This window comes from Polypterus senegalus, chromosome 14, assembly GCF_016835505.1.
Source record: "Polypterus senegalus isolate Bchr_013 chromosome 14, ASM1683550v1, whole genome shotgun sequence".
In the NCBI taxonomy this organism is placed as follows: domain Eukaryota; kingdom Metazoa; phylum Chordata; class Cladistia; order Polypteriformes; family Polypteridae; genus Polypterus; species Polypterus senegalus.
Genome location: NC_053167.1, coordinates 23,320,422 through 23,345,894, shown reverse-complemented (window position 1 = coordinate 23,345,894; position 25,473 = coordinate 23,320,422). Strand labels below are relative to the sequence as shown.

Sequence of the window (25,473 nt, the reverse complement as noted above, 5' to 3'; positions counted from 1 at the left end):
GGCTTATGACTGTTATTGGAAAGAAGGGTGGCTATATTGGTCATTGATTGATTGATTTATTTTTTTGAAATGTCAGAGATGTTTATTTGTAAATTTTGAGGTGTTTGTTTATTATTCTCACTATAACAGATGAAAATAAACAAGTGAGATGGGAAAATTTTCATTTTTCCTTTAGTTGCATAATAAATCTGCACACTAATAGTTGCCTAATAATTGTGCACATATGTATTCCCCTGATGATGTTCACACTCACATTTCCGTTGTGAAACATTCAGGTTTCAGGTTTATTAACATTTTGGATTGACTGATAGCACTGTGTTTGTTCCATATTAAAATTAATCCTCAAAAATACAACTTGCCTAATAATTGTGCACACAGTGTGTGTGTGTGTGTATATATATATATGTGTATATATATATATATATATATATATATACACACACACACACACACACACACACACACACACACACACACACACACACACACACACACACACACACACATATATATATATATATATATATATATATATATATATATATATATATATATATATATATATATATATCGTAGTTCCAGTTATATAAGCCAAGAATTTTGTCCTAGATTTTTGGCTTGGAGTTTGGGGGTCGGTTTATACAATGAGTTTCGTTTCAGATTCAAGATTTCCAGCGCAATGCCGGTTTTGACGATAAATGCGGAATTAAATAATGACGAAACCACAGAGCCATCTTTCAGATGAAGAAGTAACTTTGCATGCCGGTACTTTAAATTAAATAAAGAATTTATTCCAAAAAGTGTTTTAGATACATGTATATGTATGTATATGTATATATGTGTATATATGTATATGTGTATATATGTATATGTGTATATATGTATATGTGTATATATATATATGTATATATATATATGTGTATATATAAATATAATTCATTAAGTCCATGCAAGCAAGACACATAATTACTATGGAAGGAAGAGAAGGTAAAGAAAGCGATCACAATCGAAACAAAGATGGAAATTGTGTGGAAATATGAGAGTGCTGTTCGTGTGACCAATCTCGCTAATATGTACAGCATGTCGAAATCCACTATCTCGACAATTTTACAAAAAAAAGATTTGCATAAGGAGGCTCCTTCTAAACAATAACCACCTTCCGTTTCATTTTCCTCCTCCTCCCTTCCTGCAGCCCAAAGATGTCAAATTAAATTTTGAGTGCAGTATGAAATTGTTGTTTCTAGAATAGAATGCCTTTTATTGTCACTATACACATCTACAATGAGATTAAAAGCAGCTCCTTCAGTGCAGAAAAAAAGTTCTGTATAGGGCTTGTATGGTTGTTTTTTTAGCCTTAGCATAATGCCGGATCTCCGGCCCCGCTTCTTTCTTTCCTCCTCCGTCTGTGTCGTCTCCTAGACCCGACAACAATCCACGGAGAGCCCGCTGGTCTCGCTATGTTGTCTGGGATGTTGTGCGATTGATGAAAAACACTCGAAACAGATGTCTGGCTCTGGACACCGATGTATGTAAGGTTCTGACGGGTGTTGCGGATTTTTGCCGAACCGATCGTGCACAAACAAGGAAAAAAAAAGTACAAAAACAACATAAAAGTGCACCGAAAAGGAGAGCCCTGAGCCGCTGCGACCATGTGCGCCCCCATGCTCCTAGCTTAATCTAGCTTACTTCTGGTAGGCTAGGCACTTTTTATAACTTTTTGGTTAGTACATTAGAAAAATTATTGGCTTTTGGTAAATTATGCACATTAAACAACCCTTTTTTTATTACGAAAAGGTTAAGTAAGTGTTGCAGTGGGAGGTTCAGAACGCATTATGGGTTAGCCTTCATGAACGAATTAAGTTTGTAAGTCAAGGGTCCACTGTTTTGCATATTTAAGTTAATCAAATTTATAATGAGTCTCTGGAAATCGACCCGCCGATGTACCGTATTTGCGTATATAGTTTCAACACAAAAGTTTCATTTTACCAATATTCTCCGCAATCACTTCCTGGTTTCCATCAAAAATGCCGGCAGTCTCAAATTCTCGCCGATAAACATGATAAATATATCTATACTAATAAAAGGCAAAGGCGATTCCCGAGAGGGGATGCACTGAGTATGTACGCACGCATTTTTATTCATTTTACCTTCGCATCCCCTTGGTTTGAGACGATAAAAATATGCGTTAACGAGAAAGACAGATCACCAATTGAAGCTTTATGAATAATGGATAGTTTATTCGCGATCAATAATTGTTTTGGTAAAGCCATACTCGGTGTATTCCTTAGATAACGGTAAAAAAGTAAGAGCGAGGGGAGGGTAACTTATTGAGGCACGCAGACAAAACTACAATAGCACGCGGGCTTGATGTACTGTAGTGCGCGTCAACTCAATCTGAATTGCACGATCACATTCGAAAAAATCTATTATTGTTATTAATGACCCGGAGATATGAAGCTCTGGTAACACAATAAACTACAGATCCCATAATGCAGCGCTTCAGCTGCCTTGCCGAACACTTACCGCGTTAATCAAGTCTAGCTTATGAGGCACTATGAGACAAAACATAAGGATAACCTGAAAGACCTGAATGCAATGCACAAGATACAGAAAGCAGAAGAGTTAAAGAAGAATCTGACACTTCAGCAGACGTTTTTACCCGTGCAAAATTACAAAGTGATTTCAAGTGAAGCTACTTTTATGGGAGACACAAATTCACCAGTGCAACTTGCCCCACTTTCCCTGTTGCCAAGTAATGTTGAACCAAGTCGGCACAACGGTGTTCTCAAATACGCATTTTGCTGATAAACTGAGCGCACTGAGTTCGCACGTCGCTTTGGTGACTTTGAAGAACAAAAAAAGAATTTTGAGTTGTTTCGCAACCCATTTGCCGTCGATGTGGAAACTGCACCTGTGCAGATTCAGATGGAGGTGATTGAGCTGCAGTGCGATGGCACACTGAAGGCAAAGTACGATACTGCAGGGCCCGCACAGTTTATTCACTCCATTCCCGCAGAAATGCTCCAGGTCCATCTACATGCGGCTCGAACCTTGTGTATGTTTGGTAGCACATATCTGTGTGAGAAGCTCTTCTCAGTCATGAACACTAACAAAACAGCACACAGGAGTCGCCTCACTGATGAGCACCTGCAGTCCATCCTGAGAATCTCCGCAACACAGAACCTCACACCAAACATAAACGAACTTCTTGCCAAAAAAAGATGTCAGGCATCCAGCTCTGATAAAATGACATAAGAGCAAAGACAACTGAATGATTTGATTTGTTATTGCTGAAAAGAACAAATTTTATTTATATTTCCAGGTTTTGTTATGCATCATGTTCATATTTGAATTTGTATAATTTTGACAGGATATATTTTTATGGAGAGCAAAATCTTTTGGAATATTTAAAATGTAAGTTTATTTTTTATATAAAATTACATAAAAGTAAAGAAATTTGAATGTTTTTTCTTTTAACGTTTACTTTATTTCTAACTTGTATAATTTAGACAGGATATATTTTTATGGAGAGCAAAATATTATAAGTTATTTAAGGTTTGAGTTGATTTATTCCGGAATAATATTCTGTCGACTAAATAAAATTCCTTCTATTTAAAATTTAAATAGAACTTGAACAGAAACGATAGTTCATAATATCCAGGCAGACTTGCACGTAAGAGCGGAGTCATCCGTTTTAACAAACAGCGTATTGCACTGATACGAAATAGCCTGCCCATTTAATTATTTAGGAATGGATAAATAAATTAAGATTTTGTACAAATAATGTTTTTCATTTTTCTTCCTTCATGGATTCTGGCACCCTCAGCAACAGTTGCTCGCTCCCCAAAGACTGTATATATATGTGTGTGTGTATATATATATATATATATATATATATATATATATATATATATATATATATATATATGAATGATGACAGCATCACTCACAACAATGACAAAACAATTACATTGACAATCATGTTACGTTATTTTCAAAATGTTTCCTTTTCTTTTTTATTACTTCTTTAACACACTACTTCTCCGCTGCGAAGCGCGGGTATTTTGCTAGTGTGTGTATATACATTTTTTACAAATAAATAACTGCAAAGTGGGGTGTGCGTAATTATTCAGCCCCCTTTGGTCTGAGTGCAGTCAGTTGCCCATAGACATTGCCTGATGAGTGCTAATGACTAAATAGAGTGCACCTGTGTGTAATCTAATGTCAGTACAAATACAGCAGCTCTGTGACGGCCTCAGAGGTTGTCTTAAGAGAATATTGGGAGCAGCAACACCATGAAGTCCAAACAACACACCAGACAGGTCAGGGATAAAGTTATTGAGAGATTTAAAGCAGACTTAGGCTACAAAAAGATTTCCAAAGCCTTGAACATCCCATGGAGCAATGTTCAAACTATCATTCAGAAATGGAAGGAGTATTGCACAACTGTAAACCTACCAAGATAAGGCTGTCCACCTAAACTCACAGGCCGAACAAGGAGAGCGCTGATCAGAAATGTAGCCAAGAGGCCCATGGTGACTCTGGACAAGCTACAGAGGTTTACAGCTCAGGTGGGGGAATCTGTCCATAGGACAACTATTAGTCGTGCACTGCAAAAAGTTGGCCTTTATGGAAGAGTGGCAAGATGAAAGCCATTGTTAACAGAAAACCATAAGAAGTCCCGTTTGCAGTTTGCCACAAGCCATGTGGGGGACACAGCAAACATGTGGAAGAAGGTGCTCTGGTCAGATGAGACCAAAATGGAACTTTTTTGCCAAAATGCAAAACACTATGTGTAAAGACTAAATTCAACTTGCATTCCTACCAAAGATATTTCTGTCGACTAAATAGGACCTACTTATACTCAAATAGAACTTGAAAAGATATATTTTTTAAATCTGATCTCGCATTTTAGATCGACTTGACGCGCAGTACATCGAGACCGCGTGCTATTGTGCTCTCGCCTGCCTGTTTCAATAAGTCACCATCGCTTCGCTCTTACTTTTTTACTGTTCATTTAATCATGGCTAGTTGCGAAAAAATTAGAAAATGAAAGGAGGATTACACTGAGTATGGCTTTACCAAAACAATTTTTGATGGCGAATAAAGTATCCGTTATTCATAAAGCTTCAATTGGTGATCTGTTTTTCTGCGTTAACCTCATATTTTTTCATACTTCTTTCTTAACCAAGGGGGTGCGAAATCGGGATCGTCCGTCACAGGGGGTGCGAGGGTAAAATGAATCGTAAGCGCTGATATGTGTGTGTGTGTGTGTGTGTGTGTGTGTATGTATGTATGTATGTATGTATGTACTAGCAAAATACCCATGCTTCGCAGCGGAGAAGTAGTGTGTTAAAGAATTAATGAAAAAGAAAAGGATACATTTTAATAATAACGTAACATGATTGACGATGTAATTGTTTTGTCATTGTCATGAGTGTTGCTGGCATATATATATATATATATATATATATATATATATATATATATATATATATATATATATGGATCCTTGGTATACGTCTTTAATTCATTCCAGACCCTTTGACTTATACCAAAGAGGACGTATACCAAACAAATTTTTCCCATAAGAAATAATGGGAAAATGATTAATCCATTCCCATGAAAAAAAAAAATCCTATTGCTATTGGCATATTATACATTGATGGGGTTGTATAAAATAATTTAAGCACTGCTTAATACTAAAATACATAAATACAAAAGAAATTAGATGAAATAAATGAAAATTTTACCTCGCTTTACTTTTAATAACATCTTTGTTTTTCACAATCGAGATACTGTTGTTCGGCAAACGGTATGCAACAGCCATGTCCCGGATACGCATGCCACCTTCATACTTTTCAACAATCAATTTAAATTTACTTGAAAAAAACACAAAATCACGTTGTGATGATGCAGGTTTGCTGGAACAATCATGAATGTGGACGGTCCCTCACAAGTGCACTTTGGTGAGAAACGCCCACATCGCTAATCGCCATGACAACCTTCAGCCACATAATCACCACGCCCCCTCACCAAGCTGCGAGCGTGATGATTATTTATTTTAAAGCTGGACTTTGACAGGAGCTGTGGACCTGCTATATCACACACGTGAAAGTTCACAGAGAGTTATAGCGAGGGTTGTTCACTGAATGCTAGCAACTTGCGCACTAACGCTCGTGGGCAGTCGTGGCTTTGTCTCGAGAGAGGTAAAAAAGGTTAGCACGCGAGTCGTATTCCAAACAAAGGTTGTATACCAAGCAAAATTTTTCGTGTCCAAGCAGGACGTATACCAAGTTGGATTTATTCCAAAGCAGACGTATACCAAGGTACCACTGCGTGTGTGTGTGTGTATATATATATATATATATATATATATATATATATATACACACACTACTAAAATACCCGCGCTTTGCAGCGACGATGTACTGCCTTAAAATTTTTATTAAGAAGAAAATTAAACCTTTTTAAACTGAGGGAAAATATACCAAAAATTATTTGCTAAGGATCTCTTTGTATACCACATTGTGAATTCGGCCCTCCGGTTATAATATGACCAAGCTGTGCGCTGAGCTTACTCTTGAGCATGCAACATACAGTTGGCCATGTGAACAGTAATCTTGTTTCAAATCTCACAGGTTGGATTGCTGCTGTCATAATCGGTTTGAGTTTCATGCTTTGTTTCAATTACGACAGTATTTGTAGGACTTGTGTTGAAGAGACATTCGGCATCTGTCAGTTAAGTTCCTGCGTGCTGAATGCAGTGTTAACCAGGATGTCTCGTCTCGCTCATTTAGCATCGTGTTTCGCTGTGTAAAGCGTTAACTTTTGTGCTCTTTTTTGTTTATCTTTGTGCATAGTCAAGCCCTTCATTATGGCTCCAAAACGATCTGCTACTGCTTCTGGGGCCGTACCCAAGTGCAAACGGAAGATGTTAATGATTGCCGAAAAGGTAAAAGTTTTGGATTTGTTGAAGGCTACGATTCTTCTTATTTAAAAAGTAGGAAAGGAATATAAGATCTACGGCCGCAGTGTCCTTTTAACCAGGGTGCAAAACGAGTTGTAAGTGGATGTAATAAGGCAGTAGTCTGGATGAAATCTGCTTTAGGGATTTGGATTGAAGACTGCCAGAGGAAGAACAACGGCAGTGCTTCACAATCGCCTGAAGAGGCTCCTTTGGGAGAGCTGTAACGCTCTCCTTTGTTGTGCAGTAAAATTAAACTCATTATTATCGGACAAGTCATTTTCATTTATTTCATGTAATTGCTTTTGTATTTATGTATTTTAGTATTAAGCAGTGTTAATTTTTTACAACCCCATCAATGTATAATATGCCAATAACAATAGGATTTCTTTTTCATAGGAACGAATTAATCATTTTTCTATAATTTCTTATGGGAAAAATTCGTTTGGTATAGGTCCAAGGATCTGGAACGGATTAAGGACGTATACCAAGGTACCACTGTATATATATATATATATATATATATATATATATATATATATATATATATATATATATATATATATATATATATATATATATATATACTGCTCAAAAGAATTAAAGGAACACTTTTTAATCAGATTATAGCATAAAGTCATTGAAACTTATGGGATATTAATCTGGTCAGTTAAGTAGCAGAGGGGGTTGTTAATCAGTTTCAGCTGCTGTGGTGTTAATGAAATTAACAACAGATGCACTAGAGGGGCAACAATGAGATGACCCCCAAAACAGGAATGGTTTAACAGGTGGAGGCCACTGACATTTTTCCCTCATCTTTTCTGACTGTTTCTTCACTAGTTTTGCATTTGGCTACAGTCAGTGTCACTACTGGTAGCATGAGGCGATACCTGGACCCTACAGAGGTTGCACAGGTAGTCCAACTTCTCCAGGATGGCACATCAATACGTGTCATTTCCAGAAGGTTTGCTGTGTCTCCCTGCACAGTCTCAAGGGCATGGAGGAGATTCTAGGAGACAAGCAGTTACTCTAGGAGAGCTGGAGAGGGCCATAGAAGGTCCATAACCCATCAGCAGGACCAGTATCTGCTCCTTTGGGCAAGGAGGAACAGGATGAGCACTGCCAGAGCCCTACAAAATGACCTCCAGCAGGCCACTGGTGTGAATGTCTCTGACCAAACAACCAGAAAGACTTCATGAGGGTGACCCAAGGGCCCCATGTCCTCTAATGGGCCCTGAGCTCACTGCCCAGCAGCATGCAGCTCGATTGGCATTCGCCATAGAATACCAGAATTGGCAGATGCACCACTGGTGCCCTGTGCTTTTACAGATGAGAGCAGGTTCACCCTGAGCATGTGACAGAAGTGAAAGGGTCTGGAGAAGCCATGGAGAACATTATGCTGCCTGTAACATCATTCAGCATGAGCAGTTTGGTGGTGGGTTAATGATTGTCTGGGGAGGCATATCCATGGAGGGTCACACAGACCACTACAGGCTTGACAAAGGCACATTGGCTGCCATTAGGTATCAGGATGAAATCCTTGGACCCATTGTCAGACCCTATGCTGGTACAGTGGCTCCTGGTGCACGACAATTCCTGGCCTCATGTGGTGAGAGTATGCAGGCAGTTCCTGGAGGATGAAGGAATTGATACCATTGACTGGCCACCACACTTTCCTGACCTAAATCCAATAGAACACCTCTGGGACATTATGTTTTGGTCCATCCAATGCCACCAGGTTGCACCTCAGACTGTCCAGGAGATCAGTGATGCCCTGGTCCAGATCTGGGAGGAGATCCCCCACAACACCAACTGTCATCTCATTAGAAGCATGCACCGATGTTGTCAGGCATGTATACAAGAACACAGAGGCCATACAAAGTGCTACGTACAATTTTGAGTTGCTGCAATTAAATTTTGGCAAAATGGACTAGCCTGCCACATAATTTTTTCACTCTGATTTTTGGGGCGCCTTTGAATTCAGGGCTCTGTAGGTTGATCATTTTCATTTCCATCAAACGATGTGGCATCCTTTCGTTCCTAACACATTACCCAGTCTATATCAGTATAGATATCCAGGAGGATTTCTTTTTCCCATTGAGATCTGATGTGTTTTCAAAGTGTTCCTTTAATTTTTTTGAGCAGTTTATATATGAATATATGTACATATGTATGTATATATATATATGTATGTATATATGTGTATATATATATATATATATATATATATATATATGGTTTATATGTGTGTGTGTGTATATATATGACAGCAACACTCATAACAGTGACAAAAAATTACATTGACAATAATGTTACGTTATTTTCAAAATGTTTCCTTTTCTTTTCATTACTTCTTTAACACACTACTCTCGCCAAGCGTGGGTATTTTGCTATGTATGTATATATATATATATATATATATATAATCTCTACAGTGGCTTGGAAAAGTATTCGGCCCCCTTGAACTTTTCCACATTTTGTCACATTACAGCCACAAACATGAATCAGTTTTATTGGAATTCCACGTGAAAGACCAATACAAAGTGGTGTACACGTGAGAAGTGGAACGAAAATCATACATGATTCCAAACATTTTTTACAAATAAATAACTGAAAAGTGGGGTATGCGTAATTATTAAGCCCCCTGAGTCAATAGTTTGTAGAACCACCTTTTGCTGCAATTTAAGGCTGCCAGTCTTTTAGGGTATGTCTCTACCAGCTTTGCACATCTAGAGACTGAAATCCTTGCCCATTCTTCTTTGCAAAACAGAGATCAGTCAGATTAGATGGACAGCGTTTGTGAACAGCAGTTTTCAGATCTTGCCACAGATTCTCAATTGGATTTACATCTGGACTTTGACTGGGCCATTCTAACACATGGATATGTTTTGTTTTAAACCATTCCATTGTTGCCCTTGCTTTATTTTTAGGGTCGTTGTCCTTCTGGAAGGTGAACTACCGCCCCAGTCTCAAGTCTTTTGCAGACTCCAAGAGGTTTTCTTCCAAGATTGCCCTGTATTTGGCTCCATCCATCTTCCCATCAACCCTGACCAGCTTCCCTGTCCCTGCTGAAGAGAAGCACCCCCAGAGCATGATGCTGCCACCACCATATTTGACAGTGGGGATGGTGTGTTCAGAGTGATGTGCAGTGTTAGTTTTCCGCCACACATAGCGTTTTGCATTTTGGCCAAAAAGTTCCATTTTGGTCTCATCTGACCAGAGCACCTTCTTCCACATGTTTGCTGTGTCCCCCACATGGCTTGTGGCAAACTGCAAACGGGACTTCTTATGGTTTTCTGTTAACAATGGCTTTCTTCTTGCCACTCTTCCATAAAGGCCAACTTTGTGCAGTGCACGACTAATAGTTGTCCTATGGACAGATTCCCCCACCTGAGCTGTAGATCTCTGCAGCTCGTCCAGAGTCACCATGGGCCTCTTGGCTGCATTTCTGATCAGCGCTCTCCTTGTTCGGCCTGTGAGTTTAGGTGGACGGCCTTGTCTTGGTAGGGTTACAGTTGTGCCATACTCCTTCCATTTCTGAATGATCGCTTGAACAGTGCTCCGTGGGATGTTCAAGGCTTTCGAAATCTTATTGTAGCCTAAGTCTGCTTTAAATTTTTCAATTACTTTATCCCTGACCTGTCTGGTGTGTTCTTTGGTCTTCATGGTGTTGTTGCTCCCAACATTCTCTTAGATAACCTCTGAGGCCGTCACAGAGCTGCTGTATTTGTACTGACATTAGATTACACACAGGTGCACTTTATTTAGTCATTAGCACTCATCAGGCAATGTCTATGGGCAACTGACTGCACTCAGACCAAAGCGGGCTGAATAATTACGCACACCCCACTTTGCAGTTATTTATTTGTAAAAAATGTTTGGAATCATGTAGGATTTTCGTTCTACTTCTCAAGTGTACACCACTTTGTATTGGTCTTTCACGTGGAATTCCAATAAAATTGATTCATGTTTGTGGCTGTAATGTGACAAAATGTGGAAAAGTTCAAGGGGGCTGAACACTTTTGCAAGCACTGTATAATATGTCCAAATCAACAAAAATATGGTTAATGGAACACAAATACAAGCTTCTGTCATGGCTGTATCAGTCTCTGGACCTAAACCCCATTTAAAATCTGTGGGGTAAGATGAAGAGGAGAGTGAACATGGGACCCTAGATAATTTGGAGAGATTCTGTAAAAATGAATGATCTCTGATTCCCTATTCAATCATCCTTGACCTTATACAATGTAATAGGAGAAGACTCAATGCCTGTTTTATTAAGGAAGGGAGGTTGTAAAAAGTTTTAAATGCAGGGGTGCCAATACTAGTGGCGCGTGTTGTTTTGTTAAAAATGAGCAGATGCTGTTGTAGGTGCATAATATGATGAATAGTCATTAAAGAAATTAAATCTGCTTTGAGAACTTGCCACATGGTTTCTAATCCTTTGTGGCATGTACAGTATATTTTTACAGTTTATATTTAATCTCGCAGCGCCACTTGCAAGCAGCTTAGGTTGGCAATATTTTGTGTCCATTGGAGATCCCTGTATGAACAGAGAAAGTAATGTTCCCAATCACAGGTTAACTTACAGGAACAATCTATAAAAGATCCTTGAATGAATGGGCAATAAATCTTAAATTGAAAGTAATCCCAGAGTTCTCTCAGAAAAAAATGAAATAAAAGCCTGAAGTTGTTTGCAAATTTTGTAGTGCAGTACAAGTTTTGTAAATACTTGGAGAGTGCTTAGTGACTGCTGACCCTTAGGTTTCAGCCTTCATAAGAATACAGTTATTACACTTTCATGCTTTGAAAGTAGTGTACCTACACTTGTGGCAAGTAAAAATTGTGTCCAATTTAAATCTTAGTGGATTTTCCATAGCTTGCATACACTGGACAGCCATGAACAAAAGAGCTATTCAGTATGCCATACTCATTTCAAAATAAGTATTTGCTAGTTCATAGACTATTTCAAACTTTCCTCCCTGGCCAGTCTACTTAGTTGTTTAGAGCATGATGCTACCTTGAAACAACAGCATAAGAAATAACTAGTCTTATGACATTTGTAAAGGGTTACTGGCATCGCATACTCACAGGGATGCACAAATAATTGAGCTGCAAAACTTTAATTGGAAAAAATTTATTGGCAAACAATTCATATGTGGAAGTCATTGGGATGTAATTGATAATGCAATGACTTGACAACAAAGGCAGTGTTTACAGGAATTCCAAAGTGATGGATGAGAAGGAAGAGGCCTTTTTTTTCATTAATGTTATTTTTCTTAAAGCGTTACTAATTATAAGCTGTTCTCTAAATATAAAACTGCAAACAGTCCCATACCATCACAAACTTGTAAAGTTGACCAGCTTGATTTGAGAAGTCTTGTTAAAAATTCATTGTTAAAGTGTTGTTGTAAATGTAAGTATCCAGAAAGATCCAAGTGTTTACTGTTTAATGTAGTTTTGGTATTTTGTTTGGAATGTAACTTCAGTAGATATTGATTGTTATTTATAAATTATTGAAAAGAAAATGTCAATGAATAACATTTAGTACATATTGTACATATGTTAAGGTAAATGGAGTAGTCTTTCATTATATACAGTATAATTCAATATAAACATTCACTGAAATCAATAAGATCCAATCCTGTTCTTAAATGGGAGAAAATCCTGCCATTAAAAAATACAATTTAGTAACATTTACTACTATTAATATTTAAAAAAGACACATCTTCATTAAAACAAAAAAAAAATTCGAGTGCACTCTCTTTATTAATAAGAAGTTATCTACTTTTCACATGCCTATTATTGGAAGTCTTTCATTTCTTTTTAATACAAGTACTCAAATGGGTATCAATGGAGAAAAAAAGTTCAATTCCAGACTCTTACAGAATTAATACCAGGGCACAGTGTAAAATTTCTAGTGATTTGTTGGTGGCTCAGTGTCATTTTAAGGCAGTATATAAGAATATTTCCTGTATTTTATCTTAGCTGTCAAGTGTTCATCTCAGAACATCTAAAACACTAGAATTACCAGAGCCAACAAAAAAACTCATAAATCCGGCCCACCTTAAATCCCTTCAGACCTCTCTGTCAGCGTCTTTTGTCTTTTAAATGTGTTGATAAGCCCAAGTAGCCTTCTATACCATCCCCTACTGCCTCAGAACGTGCAAGAAGTTCTCCCAGTTCCTGCCTTGATTGATTATCTGGGAGTGAGCTACCCAGAATTGTAAGGGGTAATAATTTGATATGTGTTTTGTGTCTACAACAATCTATGTAAACACATCATTAAAACAGAAAGTTTTTCATGTTTTAGTAATAAATGACAAAATGTTGACATGAACTGTACAATGTGTGAAGGCTGATGGCCAAATATCAAGTAAATATTTTCACAAAAGGTGCAAGTACAATACCACAGCTTCCATGGTGCTGTGGTTAGAACTGCTGATTTATAATCCAGAGGTCGTGAGTTCGAAACCAGGTGTCCGGCAAATTTACCATTTTGAGTAGTGAGCTGCTCTTATTGTTAATATTATACAATGAAAACATATATTTGATTTGTGTCTGTAACAGCCGGTGTAAATTTATAGTACTTGTAAAAGTTTGCATTTTTTTTCTTCCCACTTTTGTTCTTTCAGTCATGATCACGATACAACACCCACACCTTGTCCCAGATCTGATGTGGTTACTTTTTTATCTGAAATTGGGAATAACTGTAGATGTGAGTGGTGTTTTGAGACAGTGTGACTGGAAATTCTCTGTTCTGGAAGGATTTAAGCTGACACACAAACACTGGTGATTCTGCCTTCTTCGTATCTCACTGTCACTTGAATTTTTTTTTTATTCAGTTTTACTGAGTGTTCCTGCACACGCTGAATTAGTATGCACCTTATGGTCCATGATGTCAAAGCCGCACTAACAAAAAAAAACAGAGACATAGGTATATATAATATTCGGAATAACTCATTTTATGACGTGTTTAGTACATTTCAGAAAACATTGTGGCACTGATGCAACATTATTCATATTAATTTGCACGCCTTCTTGCGCTTGTAATCAGTGACTACGTCTTTTTTTTCTTCTTCGATATTGCCCATGCGGTCTCCACATTTTGGTGCGCAGAGGATAAAATAGTACAGAGAGTTCAGTTACACGCTATATGCAATCATCAGATTCAAACAGGGTGGGGATGGTATAGCAGGCTGCTTGGGCTTATCGACACATTTAGAAGACAAAAGACGCTGACAGAGAGGTGCGAAGGGATTTAAGGTGGGCTAGATTTGAGTTTTTTCGTTGGCTGTGGTAATTCTAGTGTTCAAGGTCATTTACAAAGATTGGATGAGCATTTCAGAGATGAGCTGTGAAATTAACAAATCAATCATCTATTTACAGAAAATTGACATATGAATCAAGTCTACCAAAAATAGCCTCTATTAGTGCTGGGCGATATGGAAAAATCATATATCACGATATGGATTATTTTATATCACAATAACGATATATATCACGATATACCACCCACAATAAAGTATGTTTTCAGTTATTCTCTGAAAAGTTTGACAAAAATATCATTGCATACTTTTTTTTTGCAACTTTATTTTGAAGTGACATTTAACTGAACTGTCACAAATGAGAAAAATACATTTTAGTTTAGCAATATAAATGTATCAACTGACAACAGATGTGGTGGAGGTAGAGCTACAGTAGCCTTCACATTTTTTTATCCACATTATAGTTATTTAAATAGTATTATCAAAATAAACTTTATTTAAAAAAATAAAATTAAAGTGTACAACCATTTCAAGTTTCTGAGCAGAAAAGCACTCAATTATAAAAAATAAACACACAACATTTTTCAACCTTGAAGTGCAAAGTTTGCAAACCAAAATAAAGTATCAAAAGTAAATATCAGAGTTGAACATAACACTGTTTAAGGCATTAGCCAGGAATAAAAGTGCAAACATAAAAGGCTACTTTGTAAAAGTAGAAAAAATGACTGTCAAATTTATAGATAGATAAATACTTTATTAGGGGGTCTTTCTCGGAATTACTACAGTAAAAATGACAGAACAGTAAACTAAAAGTACCTCATACAAATTACTGCATGAGTAACGCACCTTGGGCTATCATGGCTCCCGTGTGGTCATCTGGAAAGTACGCAGTCTGTAAACAGCGAGTACAGAGGATCCAGTCTTTGCTGATGTAATGGATGGTTACGCTCATGTAGGGCTGCATAGCTCTGCTCGTCCACAGGTCAGTTGTCAAGGCATAATGGACCACACTGCGAACATCCTTCTCTACTTGGGCCCGGCATGCGTTATATAAGCGAGGCAACTCGACTTTACTGAAGTGCTTACGACTGGGCATAACGTACCTTGGGTCAAGGACTTTGACGAGGTCTCGGAAGCTACCCTTCTCAACTGCATACACGGGGGTCATGCCTTTACAAATGTAATGCAAGATGGCACATGTGATTTCTTTATGGCGCTGGGACGTTTTTTCATACGGTGTGCTTTTTATGAAAGACTGTTTAATTTTAGGCTGGCTATATTTTTTCTCGCCACTTGCCCAGGCTGTTTCACAACTTTCTTTACGTCGCATTTCTTCGATTCTCCCGTATTCATTTTCGTGGACCTTCTTCAAGTGGTAAAAGAGGTTTGTTGTGTTAGCGTCGGACGCGGAAACAGTCTTTTGGCAGAGTTTGCACATGACTGTCTTCTGCTCCGTGTCAGAGCTCTTGAAGCCAAAATGCAACCAAATCACTGACGTACCTCCACGTTTCGGTAAAAGTACTTCTTGGGCTGCTGCCTGCATAGCAGTTTCAGTTTGTTGCGACTCCGGACATTCATCTTTAACCTCTTGCGTCTCCATCTTTAAGCACTCACGAGTTAACTAGCGTAAAGCATGTCGCAACAACGTAAAGCGTCTTGTCGCAAAACCACAAGACGGAGTTTCTTTGCGAAAAAGTTCATTTTTATTCTTGATTATCACTTATATAAAGGGTAGAGTATGCATTGCATAGCGACAAGACATTATCATACATTTGTCATAGCCTATTTAATGCAATATTTTATTTAGTAATTGATAAAATTAGGTTAGAAACGATAGAAACGATAGAAGAGAAATAGGACGATAGACACTTTTCTATCGTCCCCACAATACATATCGTCATATCGCCCAGTACTGGCCTCTATAGTTTGGCTGTATTAATGACCTAAGTTTTTGTCATGTCTGTCAGATAGGTCTCTCACATGGTAATAGTTTATTGAAACTGAATTCAAACTCATATTCTTTTGTGTGATGAGTTTTATGTTTTTGTGCAGTGCTTTAACAGACAGTTTGATAAACCCATTGGAGCAAAAGATTGAGGAGTGGAAAAAGGTTGCTAGCCAGCTGGATAAGGATCATGCAAAGGGTAAGAAGAGCATCTTTATTTCTTTTGTACTTAAATTTTGGTTCTGTTTTGCCCACTATTAGCAATCTCTCTCTCTCTCTCGACCATGAGATTTGCTCACATTTATTACTTTTATCTTTAAAGTAACCAATAATTTTAAGTTCTTTCTCTTTGCTATAGTTTAAGTACTGACTAGAGCAATTGAAATTGAGTCTTGTTTAATACTAAAACAGCCATGACTTGCATAAATAGTCGGTATATATATTTTTTTGTTTAGACTTAACAGCCATAAAATATTTTCAGGATGAAAACCTTTTAACATGTATTGTTTTATTCCAAGTACTTTGAATGAAAATCTTGCAGGAGAAACTTCTGTCTGTCTTTGCCTTAGGCTTCCTGTCCCTGCGTCTTATCTCCAAAGAGGAAAAAAATAATGTTAACTTTTAAGATGTGAATTATTCACTTTTTTATCACATTAGTGACTGTTGCTAAATACAGATAATCCTCTTTCATCATTTCTGTTGAATTAAATACCATTTTTTAACTATTCTTGTTTTTGGTCCAATCAAATATCACTCTTTCCAAATTTCTGTGCCTTAAAATTGTTACCAATATTACCAGGCCAGATTGGAGGGGACAAAATTGCAAAGTACTTTATATTTTCAAAGAACATACCTGTTTTTGGATGTATACTCCTGAAAAGAGAATGTTGGAAATAATTAAATTTGTTGCATAATTTTGGGACTATCTTTTCTGGGCTCAGGTTGATTATCATTTTGATTGATCTGTTGTTTAGGGTTTTGAAAAATAATAATAATAATATAATCATAGATTTTATTTATATCGCGCTTTATATTTAACAATCTCAAAGTGCTACAAAATAAGAATAAATTAACAAACAAGAAATCTATAGAATAATTTAACAAAATGCCTTTCTAAAAAGATAAGTTTTTAGGTTTCGTTTGAAGGCATCGGTCGACTGTGGGGCTCTCAAGTAGTCAGGGAGGGAATTCCACAGCCTCTGCGCCACCGAAGAAGAGGCCCTATCACCCATACTGCTAAGCTTAGTTCTGGGAACTTGAAGAGTGTTGGTATGCACGGAGCGGAGGGTGCGTGAGGAAGTATGAGGGATAAGGAGTTCCTGTAAATACAGGGGAGCAGATCCCTAAATGCACTGATGGGTAAGGAGGGAAACCTTTTACTCAATTCTAAGTGGTACAGGGAACCAGTGAAGGGATTTCAAGATAGGAGTGATGTGGCTATGCTTTCGCAGCCTCATCAGGATCCTGGCAGCTCTGTTCTGAATGTATTGGAGTCTCTGGATACTCTTGCCAGGAATCCCAATGAGGAGCACATTACAGTAATCCAGCCTGGACGAGACAAAGGCATGGAGAAGCCTCTCTGCATCTGCCAGGGTAAGTGTTGGACGGAGTTTAGCAATGTTCCTGAGATGGTGAAAAGATGACTTACAGAGATGTTTAATGTGGGTGTCAAAAGTGAGTTGAGAATCCATTTTAACACCCAAGTTTGTAACAAATGTAGAAAGAGGAATCTTATCAGAAAAAGTGATACTGGTGATGGTAGAAGAACGAAGCTGGTGTGGTGTGCCAACTAAAATGGCTTCTGTTTTAGATCTGTTTAGCTGAAGGAAGTTGAGCCTCATCCATGCCTCTATTTCCTCCATACAAATAGTGTAGATGTTGGCAGAGGAGGTGGGAGTAGTCCTAAGATAAAGCTGAGTGTCATCGGCATAACAATGAAAAGAAAGACCATGTCTGCTAATGACACTTCCAAGGGGGAGCATATAAATGATGAAAAGGATGGGACCCAACACAGAGCCCTGTGGAACACCACAGGTAACATTATGGGTGAGATTTTGCGCTGCTAAGTGTGACATACTCAGTTCTACCAGTCAAATAAGATGTAAACCAATTTTGAAAAGTTCCTGAAAGTCCAATGGTGTCTTGCAGATGGTGAAGAAGAATATTATGATCAATTGTATCAAAAGCAGCTGTCAGGTCAAGGAGAATGAGTAAAGAAGGAGAACCAGTATCTGCTGACATCCGAAGGTCATTTGTGACCCTGACCAGGGCTGTTTCGGTGCTATGGCCAGGGCTTAAAACCAGACTGAAACTTTTCAAACAGGTTATTCAGTTTGAGATGATCACGAAGTTGTACTGCAACTATTTTTTCCAGAACTTTAGAAAGAAATGGAAGATTAGAGATGGGTCTATAGTTAGACAGAACTTCAGGGTCAAGGGTGGATTTTTTTAGTAGAGGTCTGATGACAGCAGTTTTTAGTGCTGAAGGAATATGGCCAGCCAAAAGGGATTGGTTTATAATCCTGGTGATAAGTGTAGAAATAGCAGAAATGTTGGCAGGGTCCAGGGAACTGGTAGACGGTTTCAGTTTCCTGATGACGTCCTCCACCTCTTCCCGTGTGGCAACAGAGAAGGAGCAAAGGGGTTGGACAGTCTCAGGCAGCGGATCGACAGTTGAGGATAACAGAATATCCATGGTAGAGAGGTTTAAGCGGATGTTATAAACCTTTTGTCTGAAAAAATTAATATGCAAATTACACCTCTCATCAGTGGCCTTGGAATGAGCACATGAAGGAAGTTCAAGAAGATGATTTATAGTAGAAAAAAGTTTTTTTTGGATCCCTGGAGCTATTTGTAATGATGGTAGAATAGAACCTGGACTGTGCAACCTTCAAAGGTTCTGCATACGCTCTCCTATGTTCCTTATAGACCTGTTTGTGAACAGTCAACCCAGAAGCCTTGAGCGTACCGTGGTGCTGAGCATGAAAATGAGACGGATCTAGACGTTAAAGGAGCATGAAAGTCAAGGACACTGCTCAGAGACTGGTTGTAGAGATCCACACAGTCAGCAACAGAGCTGGAACTGGTAAGATCAGTAGAAAGAAGTTTAAGGTCCAGGGCCAAGGCATTTCTAAAATAAATCTGCCGTTTTGGTTTGGTACGAGGGGAGAAAAAGGGTAGCTCCATCTACGCTACTTTGTGGTCTGAAATACCAAGATCATAAACCTGTAAATTACTAATTAAAGCATAGTTTGAAATAACCAAGTCAAGTGTATGACCCCTAGAGTTAGTGGGGACATCAACATATTGTTGTAAGTTGAGGGAATCTAACAACTCAAGAAAATCAACAGTGAAATAACCTTTAGGATTATCAATATGGATATTTATATCTCCCAGGATTATGATGTTGGCAGAGGTGGCACACAGTGTTGTGAGAAGATCAGTCATTTCCGGAATAAAAGCAGAGTTAGGTTTTGGAGTTCGATAGATAAGAACAACAGTCATGGGAAAAGGGGGCTTGCATTTAAATGCAAGACACTCGCAGAAAGATGTTACAGGTAATGAAATAGGGGACACCCCCATTACCTGACGATAGATGATGGCTAAACCACCACCACCGCCCAGTGCTGTGAGCTGCTTCCAAATAACTGTAGCCAGATGGACACGCTTCATTTAAGGCAGAGTAAGCCTCTTGACTGGTGCCAGGTTTCTGTTAGACACATGAAGTCAAGTCACTTCTCCCTAATGTGTTCTTCAATCAGTGTGGATTTATTGCTGATGGACTGAGAATTAAACAATTCAAATTTGACCAGCGATTGTGGAGTAAATCCTCAGTACAGGTCTCAAAACATTAAAATCCTCTCCACGCAGCTTGGAATCCACTCCACAAAATAAATCCAGCCGGGGATGTAAGGATCTCGCGGTATTTCTCATAGTGGCTCGGTTGTTTCCCACGCTAGAGTGCAGAGACCTCGCGATACTTCTAATGTTTATAGTATTTGAAACAACAGTGCCCTGATGACACATCACACATGCGACAGGTGACCAAAAAGATGGAATGTTAGTAGCAGAGCACTTTTGCTGTTTTATTGAAAATGAACTTCCGACCAGAGCCTCTATGAATGTAACGAGGACGGCAAAGAAGTCCAAGTTCTTTAATGATGTGGATGTTAATTCCAGGAGTGGTTACAGGATTTAGTCGGCGAAGTTGTAAACTGGAATAGCTGAGCACCATTCCAACCGAAGAGGGAGAAAAAAATGCCATCCAGATAGTGCCGCAAAATCCACAACAAACGGTAAAGCAGTATATCCCTGCGGCAGGTGAGTAGACACAAAATCTTGATTAAACTTGATAAAAATCTGTAGATTCCATGGCAAACAATAAAAACAGTATGTCCAGGCTACAGGTGAATAAACATAAAAATGCGTAAAATCCACGACAAACGATAAAACAGTGCAGGAAAAATTTTCAGAAAGGTACGAAACTTATTTACTATCGCTAAAAATAGTAAATTAGCAATATTAAACTACAGACTCAGAGGGAGAAGCGGCGAACATTCAACGCCAGCGTCCTCTCCCAGTAGTGTTACACACGGTATAGTCAGATCAAAATGCAAAGTTTGTTTAAAAAAAAAAAAAAGCGTAAGCATTTTTTTCTTAAATGAAAATGTTTATTCCTTGCACAGCAATGTCCTTCATTACAAGAGTCTACAATATTCTAAAATTACTTTTTTTGCCAACTTTAACGGCTAACGTAACACTATTGTCAACATCAAAGAATAAGGAGGCTGAAAACATTGTTAAGTATTAACAAAGTCTCCCAGATAGCAGCAATTATTAAATACTGGCTATTGTGGTACTCCCATATTGAGTGAGCTCATATTTACGATGTTGCAAGACTTTTTTTTTTTTTTCTTTCCCCCACCATTTCTTTGTTAATGAAGTGACATATGTAATGGTAACAATGCAACTAATTGATTTTAGGGCTGCAGATTTAATGTCAGTGTCTGAGACAATTATTGGGTTGCAGGAGTCTGAGTTGAAATCGGGGTGGGGGATGTACCTAAATGTAAATTGTTATACAGGCAGTCCCCGGGTTACGTACGAGATAGGGACTGTAGGTTTGTACTTAAGTTGAATTTGTATGTAAGTCAGAACAGGTACATAAATTTAATAAACGCTATTGTTGACCGACTGCAACGAAGTGCTGTGCCAATGAATGATGGAGTTTCACCTCTCTCTGACCTTTTTATTATTTCTACTTTATTTTCAATGGTGATGGTTATTCTCTTCTTTACTGTATCACCAGCACTTGCATCAGATTTATGTTTCAGAGACATTGTTGAAGGGTGGATACAAAAGATTAAGATGAGCTCTTCTGCACAGCACTGTACACCCTATCACAGCAGGAAGGCATCAGTCGTCAACACATCTGATGTACTGACGAGACAACTTCTTGCTATGTACGTAACAGTACAAGCAGGCTTGCTTTTGAGAATGAATGGAGGCATCGACAGCAGTTCGTCACCTTCACTACAGTATGCTTCCTGCAGTGTCCGCCCACCGAGAACGAACACGGTGCGGCCAAAGGCAGGTAATGAATCGCCCCCCATTCAATAGGCAGCCATCCGATGCACATTACAATGCTACCCCCCACCGCCCCGTTCACCCTCAATGGCCTCCGTTGAGCCACAACCGGGTTACCGCCTGCAGCATTACCAGCCGCCCACCGAGAACAAACGGAGCAGCCGTGTGTGGTGGGCAGGCAGTGAAACCGCTTGCCGCCCGAGGGACACTACACTGCGCGAGCAGCGAAATCGTCCCCCTCCAGCCTCCATCCAGCCACCGCTTGCAGCATTCCCAGCCGCCAACCTAGAATGAACGGGGCAGCCATACAGGGAGTGCAGAATTATTAGGCAAGTTGTATTTTTGAGGATTAATTTTAATATGGAACAAACACAGTGCTATTAGTCAATCCAAAATGTTAATAAACCTGAAACCTGAATGTTTCACAACGGAAATGTGAGTGTGAACATCATCAGGGGAATACATATTTGCGCACAATTATTAGGCAACTATTAGTGTGCAGATTTATTATGCAACTAAAGGAAAAATGAAAATTTTCCCATCTCACTTGTTTATTTTCATCTGTTATAGTGAGAATAATAATCAAACACCTCAAAATTTACAAATTAACATCTCTGACATTTCAAAAAAAATAAATCAATGAATGACCAATATAGCCACCCTTCTTTCCAATAACAGTCATAAGCCTTTCCATTCATGGAGTCTGTCAGTTTCTTGATCTGTTGACGATCAGCTTTTTGTGGAGCAGTGACTACAGCCTCCCAGACACTCTTCAGAGAGGTGTATTGTTTTTCTCCCCCGTAAATCTAGCGTTTAAGAAGTGCCCACAAGTTCTCGATAGGCTTTAGGTCAGATGAGGAAGGGGGGCCATGTCATTATTCCTTCATCCTTAAGGCCTTTACTGGCTGGCCACGCAGTGGAGAACTTCGATGCAAGTGATGGAGCATTGGCCTGCATAAAAATCATGGTCTTTTTCCTGTATCACTGTTTGAAGAAAGTGTCTTGAAAAACTGGCAGTAGGTTTGGGAGTTGATTTTGAGTTCATCTTCAATGCAAAAGGTCCAACTAGCTCATCTTTAAAAATACCAGCTCATACCAGTACCCCACCTCCACGTTGGAGTGGAGCTCTGTGCCCATTACTGATCCACAGGTCCATCCATCTGGTCCATCAAAAGTCACTCTCATCTCATCGGTCCATAAAACCTTTGAAAAAAATCTGTCTTCAGATATTTCTTGGCCCAGTTTTGACATTTCAACTTATGTTTCTTGTTCAGTGGTGGTTGGGTTTCAGCCCTCCTTACCTTGGCCATGTCTTTGAGCACTGAACACCTTGTACTTCTGGGCACTCCAGGTAGGTTGCAGCTCTGGAATATGAAAGTACTGGAGGATAATGGGTTCCTGGTAGCTTCACGTTTGATTCTTCTCAAATCTTTGGCAGCTAATTTGCATCTTTTGTTCTCAACACGTTTCTTGTGACCCTGTTGACTATTTGCAACAAAATGTTTGATGGTTCTGTGATCACACACCAATATCTTAGCAATTCCAAAAGTGCTGCATCCCTCTGAAAGACTTTTACAATTTTTGACTTTTCAGAGTCAGTTAAATCTCTTTTTTGGCCCATTTTGCCTGAGGAAAACTAGCTGCCTAATAATTCTGCACACCTTGATATAGGGTGTTGATCTCCTTAGGCCACACCCTCCCTCATTACACAAATACACATCACCTGACGTGCTTAAATCCAATAAGCATTCAAGTTAATACAGCTTGGAGTTGGAATATATGCATTAAAAATGATGATATGGTCAAAATACTCACTTGCCTAATAATTGTGCACACAGTGTATGTGGTGGGCGGGCAGTGAAACCGCTTGCCGCCGGAAGCTGCCCAAGGGATACTACACTGTGCGAGCAGCAAAATCGCCCCCTTCCAGCCTCCGTCCAGCCAACGCTTGTAGCGTCCCCAGGCTGAAGATGACGGAGCGGCAGTTATTGAGGCACATACGTTGCAGCTGCGGCCCTGTTCGTATGTCGTAGGTCAGATGACAATAACCTGGGGACTACTTGTATTATAATGTGTTAATTTCCAATTTCACTTATACTAATTTAATTAAACAATTTTTACTCTAGTCTTTTAGTAAAATTACAGGATTTTTTTGATTTTGTATTTTTAAATAAATAATATAAAAATGCTTCAGCTGCCTCTCTACAGCCTTTAAACCCAAACGTTAACCGGTTAGAGTGCAAAAAACTAGCCTGATGATTCATGATGACAGTGATAAAATGCCTTCCATATTTCTTTCAGTCAACACAGTAAATCATTTTCATCTTCTTTTGGCTGCTCCTGTTAGTGGTTGCCACAGCAGATCATCTTTTTCCATATCTTCCTGTCCTCAACATCTTACTCTGTGATACCCAGTACCTGCATGCCCTCTCTCACCACATCCATAAACCTTCTCTTAGCCTTCCTCTTTTCCTTTTGTCTGGCAGCTCTATCTTTAACATCCTTTTCCCAATATACCCTGCATGTCTCCTCTGCACGTTTCCAAACCAACGCAGTCTTGCCTGTCTGACTTTGTCTCCCAAACTTCCAAACTGAGCTGACCCTCTAATGTACTCATTTCTAATCCTGTCCATCCTCATCACACCCAATGCAAATTTTAGCATCTGCCTCCTCCAGCTCTGTCTCCTGCTTTCTGGTCAGTGCAACAGTCCCCAACCCATATCACATAGCTGGTCTCACTACAGTCCTGTAGACCTTTCCTATCATTCTTGCTGATACCCATCTGTCACAAATTACTCCAGAAACTCTTCTCCACCCATTCCACCCTGCCTGCACTATCCTTTTCACCTCTCTTCCACAATCCTTATTACTCTGTACTGTTGATCCTAAGTATTTAAACTTAATCCACCTTCATCAACTCTACTCCATGCATCCTCACCATTCCACTGACCTCCCTCTCATTTACACACATGTATTCTGTCTTGTTCCTACTGACTGTCATTCCTCTCTTCTTTAGAGCATATCTCCACCTCTCCAGGGTCTCCTCAACCTGCTCCCTACTTTCGTTTTAGATCACAATGTCATCAGCAAACATCATAGTCCACGGGGACTCCTGTCTAATCTCGTTTGTCAACCTGTTCATCATCACCATCACTATCGCAAATGAGAAGAGGTTCAGAGCCAATCCCTGATGTAATCCCACCTCCACGTTGAATGCATCGATCACTCCTACCGCAGACCTTGCCACTGTCACATTTCCCTCGTACATATCCTGTAAAACTCTTACATATTTCTCTGCCATTCCCGACTTCCTCATACAATACCACAACTCCCCTTGATTCACCCTGTCATATACTTTCTCCAGGTCCACAAAAACACAGTGCAACTCTTTCTAGCCTTCTCTATACTTCTCCGTCAACGCCACCAGAGCAAACATTGCATCAATGGTGCTCTTTCTTGGCATGAAACCATACTGCTGCTCACTAATCATCACCTCCCTTCTAAAACTAGCTTCTGCTACTTTTCCCCATAACTTCATGCTATGGCTTATCAGTTCTATCCCCCTGTAGTTACTACAGCTCTGCATTTCACCCTTATTCTTAAAAGATACCAGTATACTTCTCCACTCCTCAGGCATCCTTTCACTTTCCATGGTTCTATTAAGTAATAATCATTAGTTGTAGCCCTACTTATTACACAGTATAAAT

The 25,473-nt window shown here is 39.0% G+C and overlaps 1 protein-coding gene across 2 annotated transcripts in view; it reads left to right on the top strand.

Annotated features, from left to right (window-relative positions):
• Window positions 1-25,473, top strand: part of mtss1 (MTSS I-BAR domain containing 1) — a 228,949-nt gene that overhangs the window by 108,355 nt on the left and 95,121 nt on the right. For both annotated transcript variants that reach the window (XM_039735777.1, XM_039735776.1), the window contains exon 5: window positions 16,288-16,379. In XM_039735777.1, the coding sequence (XP_039591711.1) occupies window positions 16,288-16,379 (92 nt within the window). The remainder of the gene's footprint in view (window positions 1-16,287; window positions 16,380-25,473) is intronic.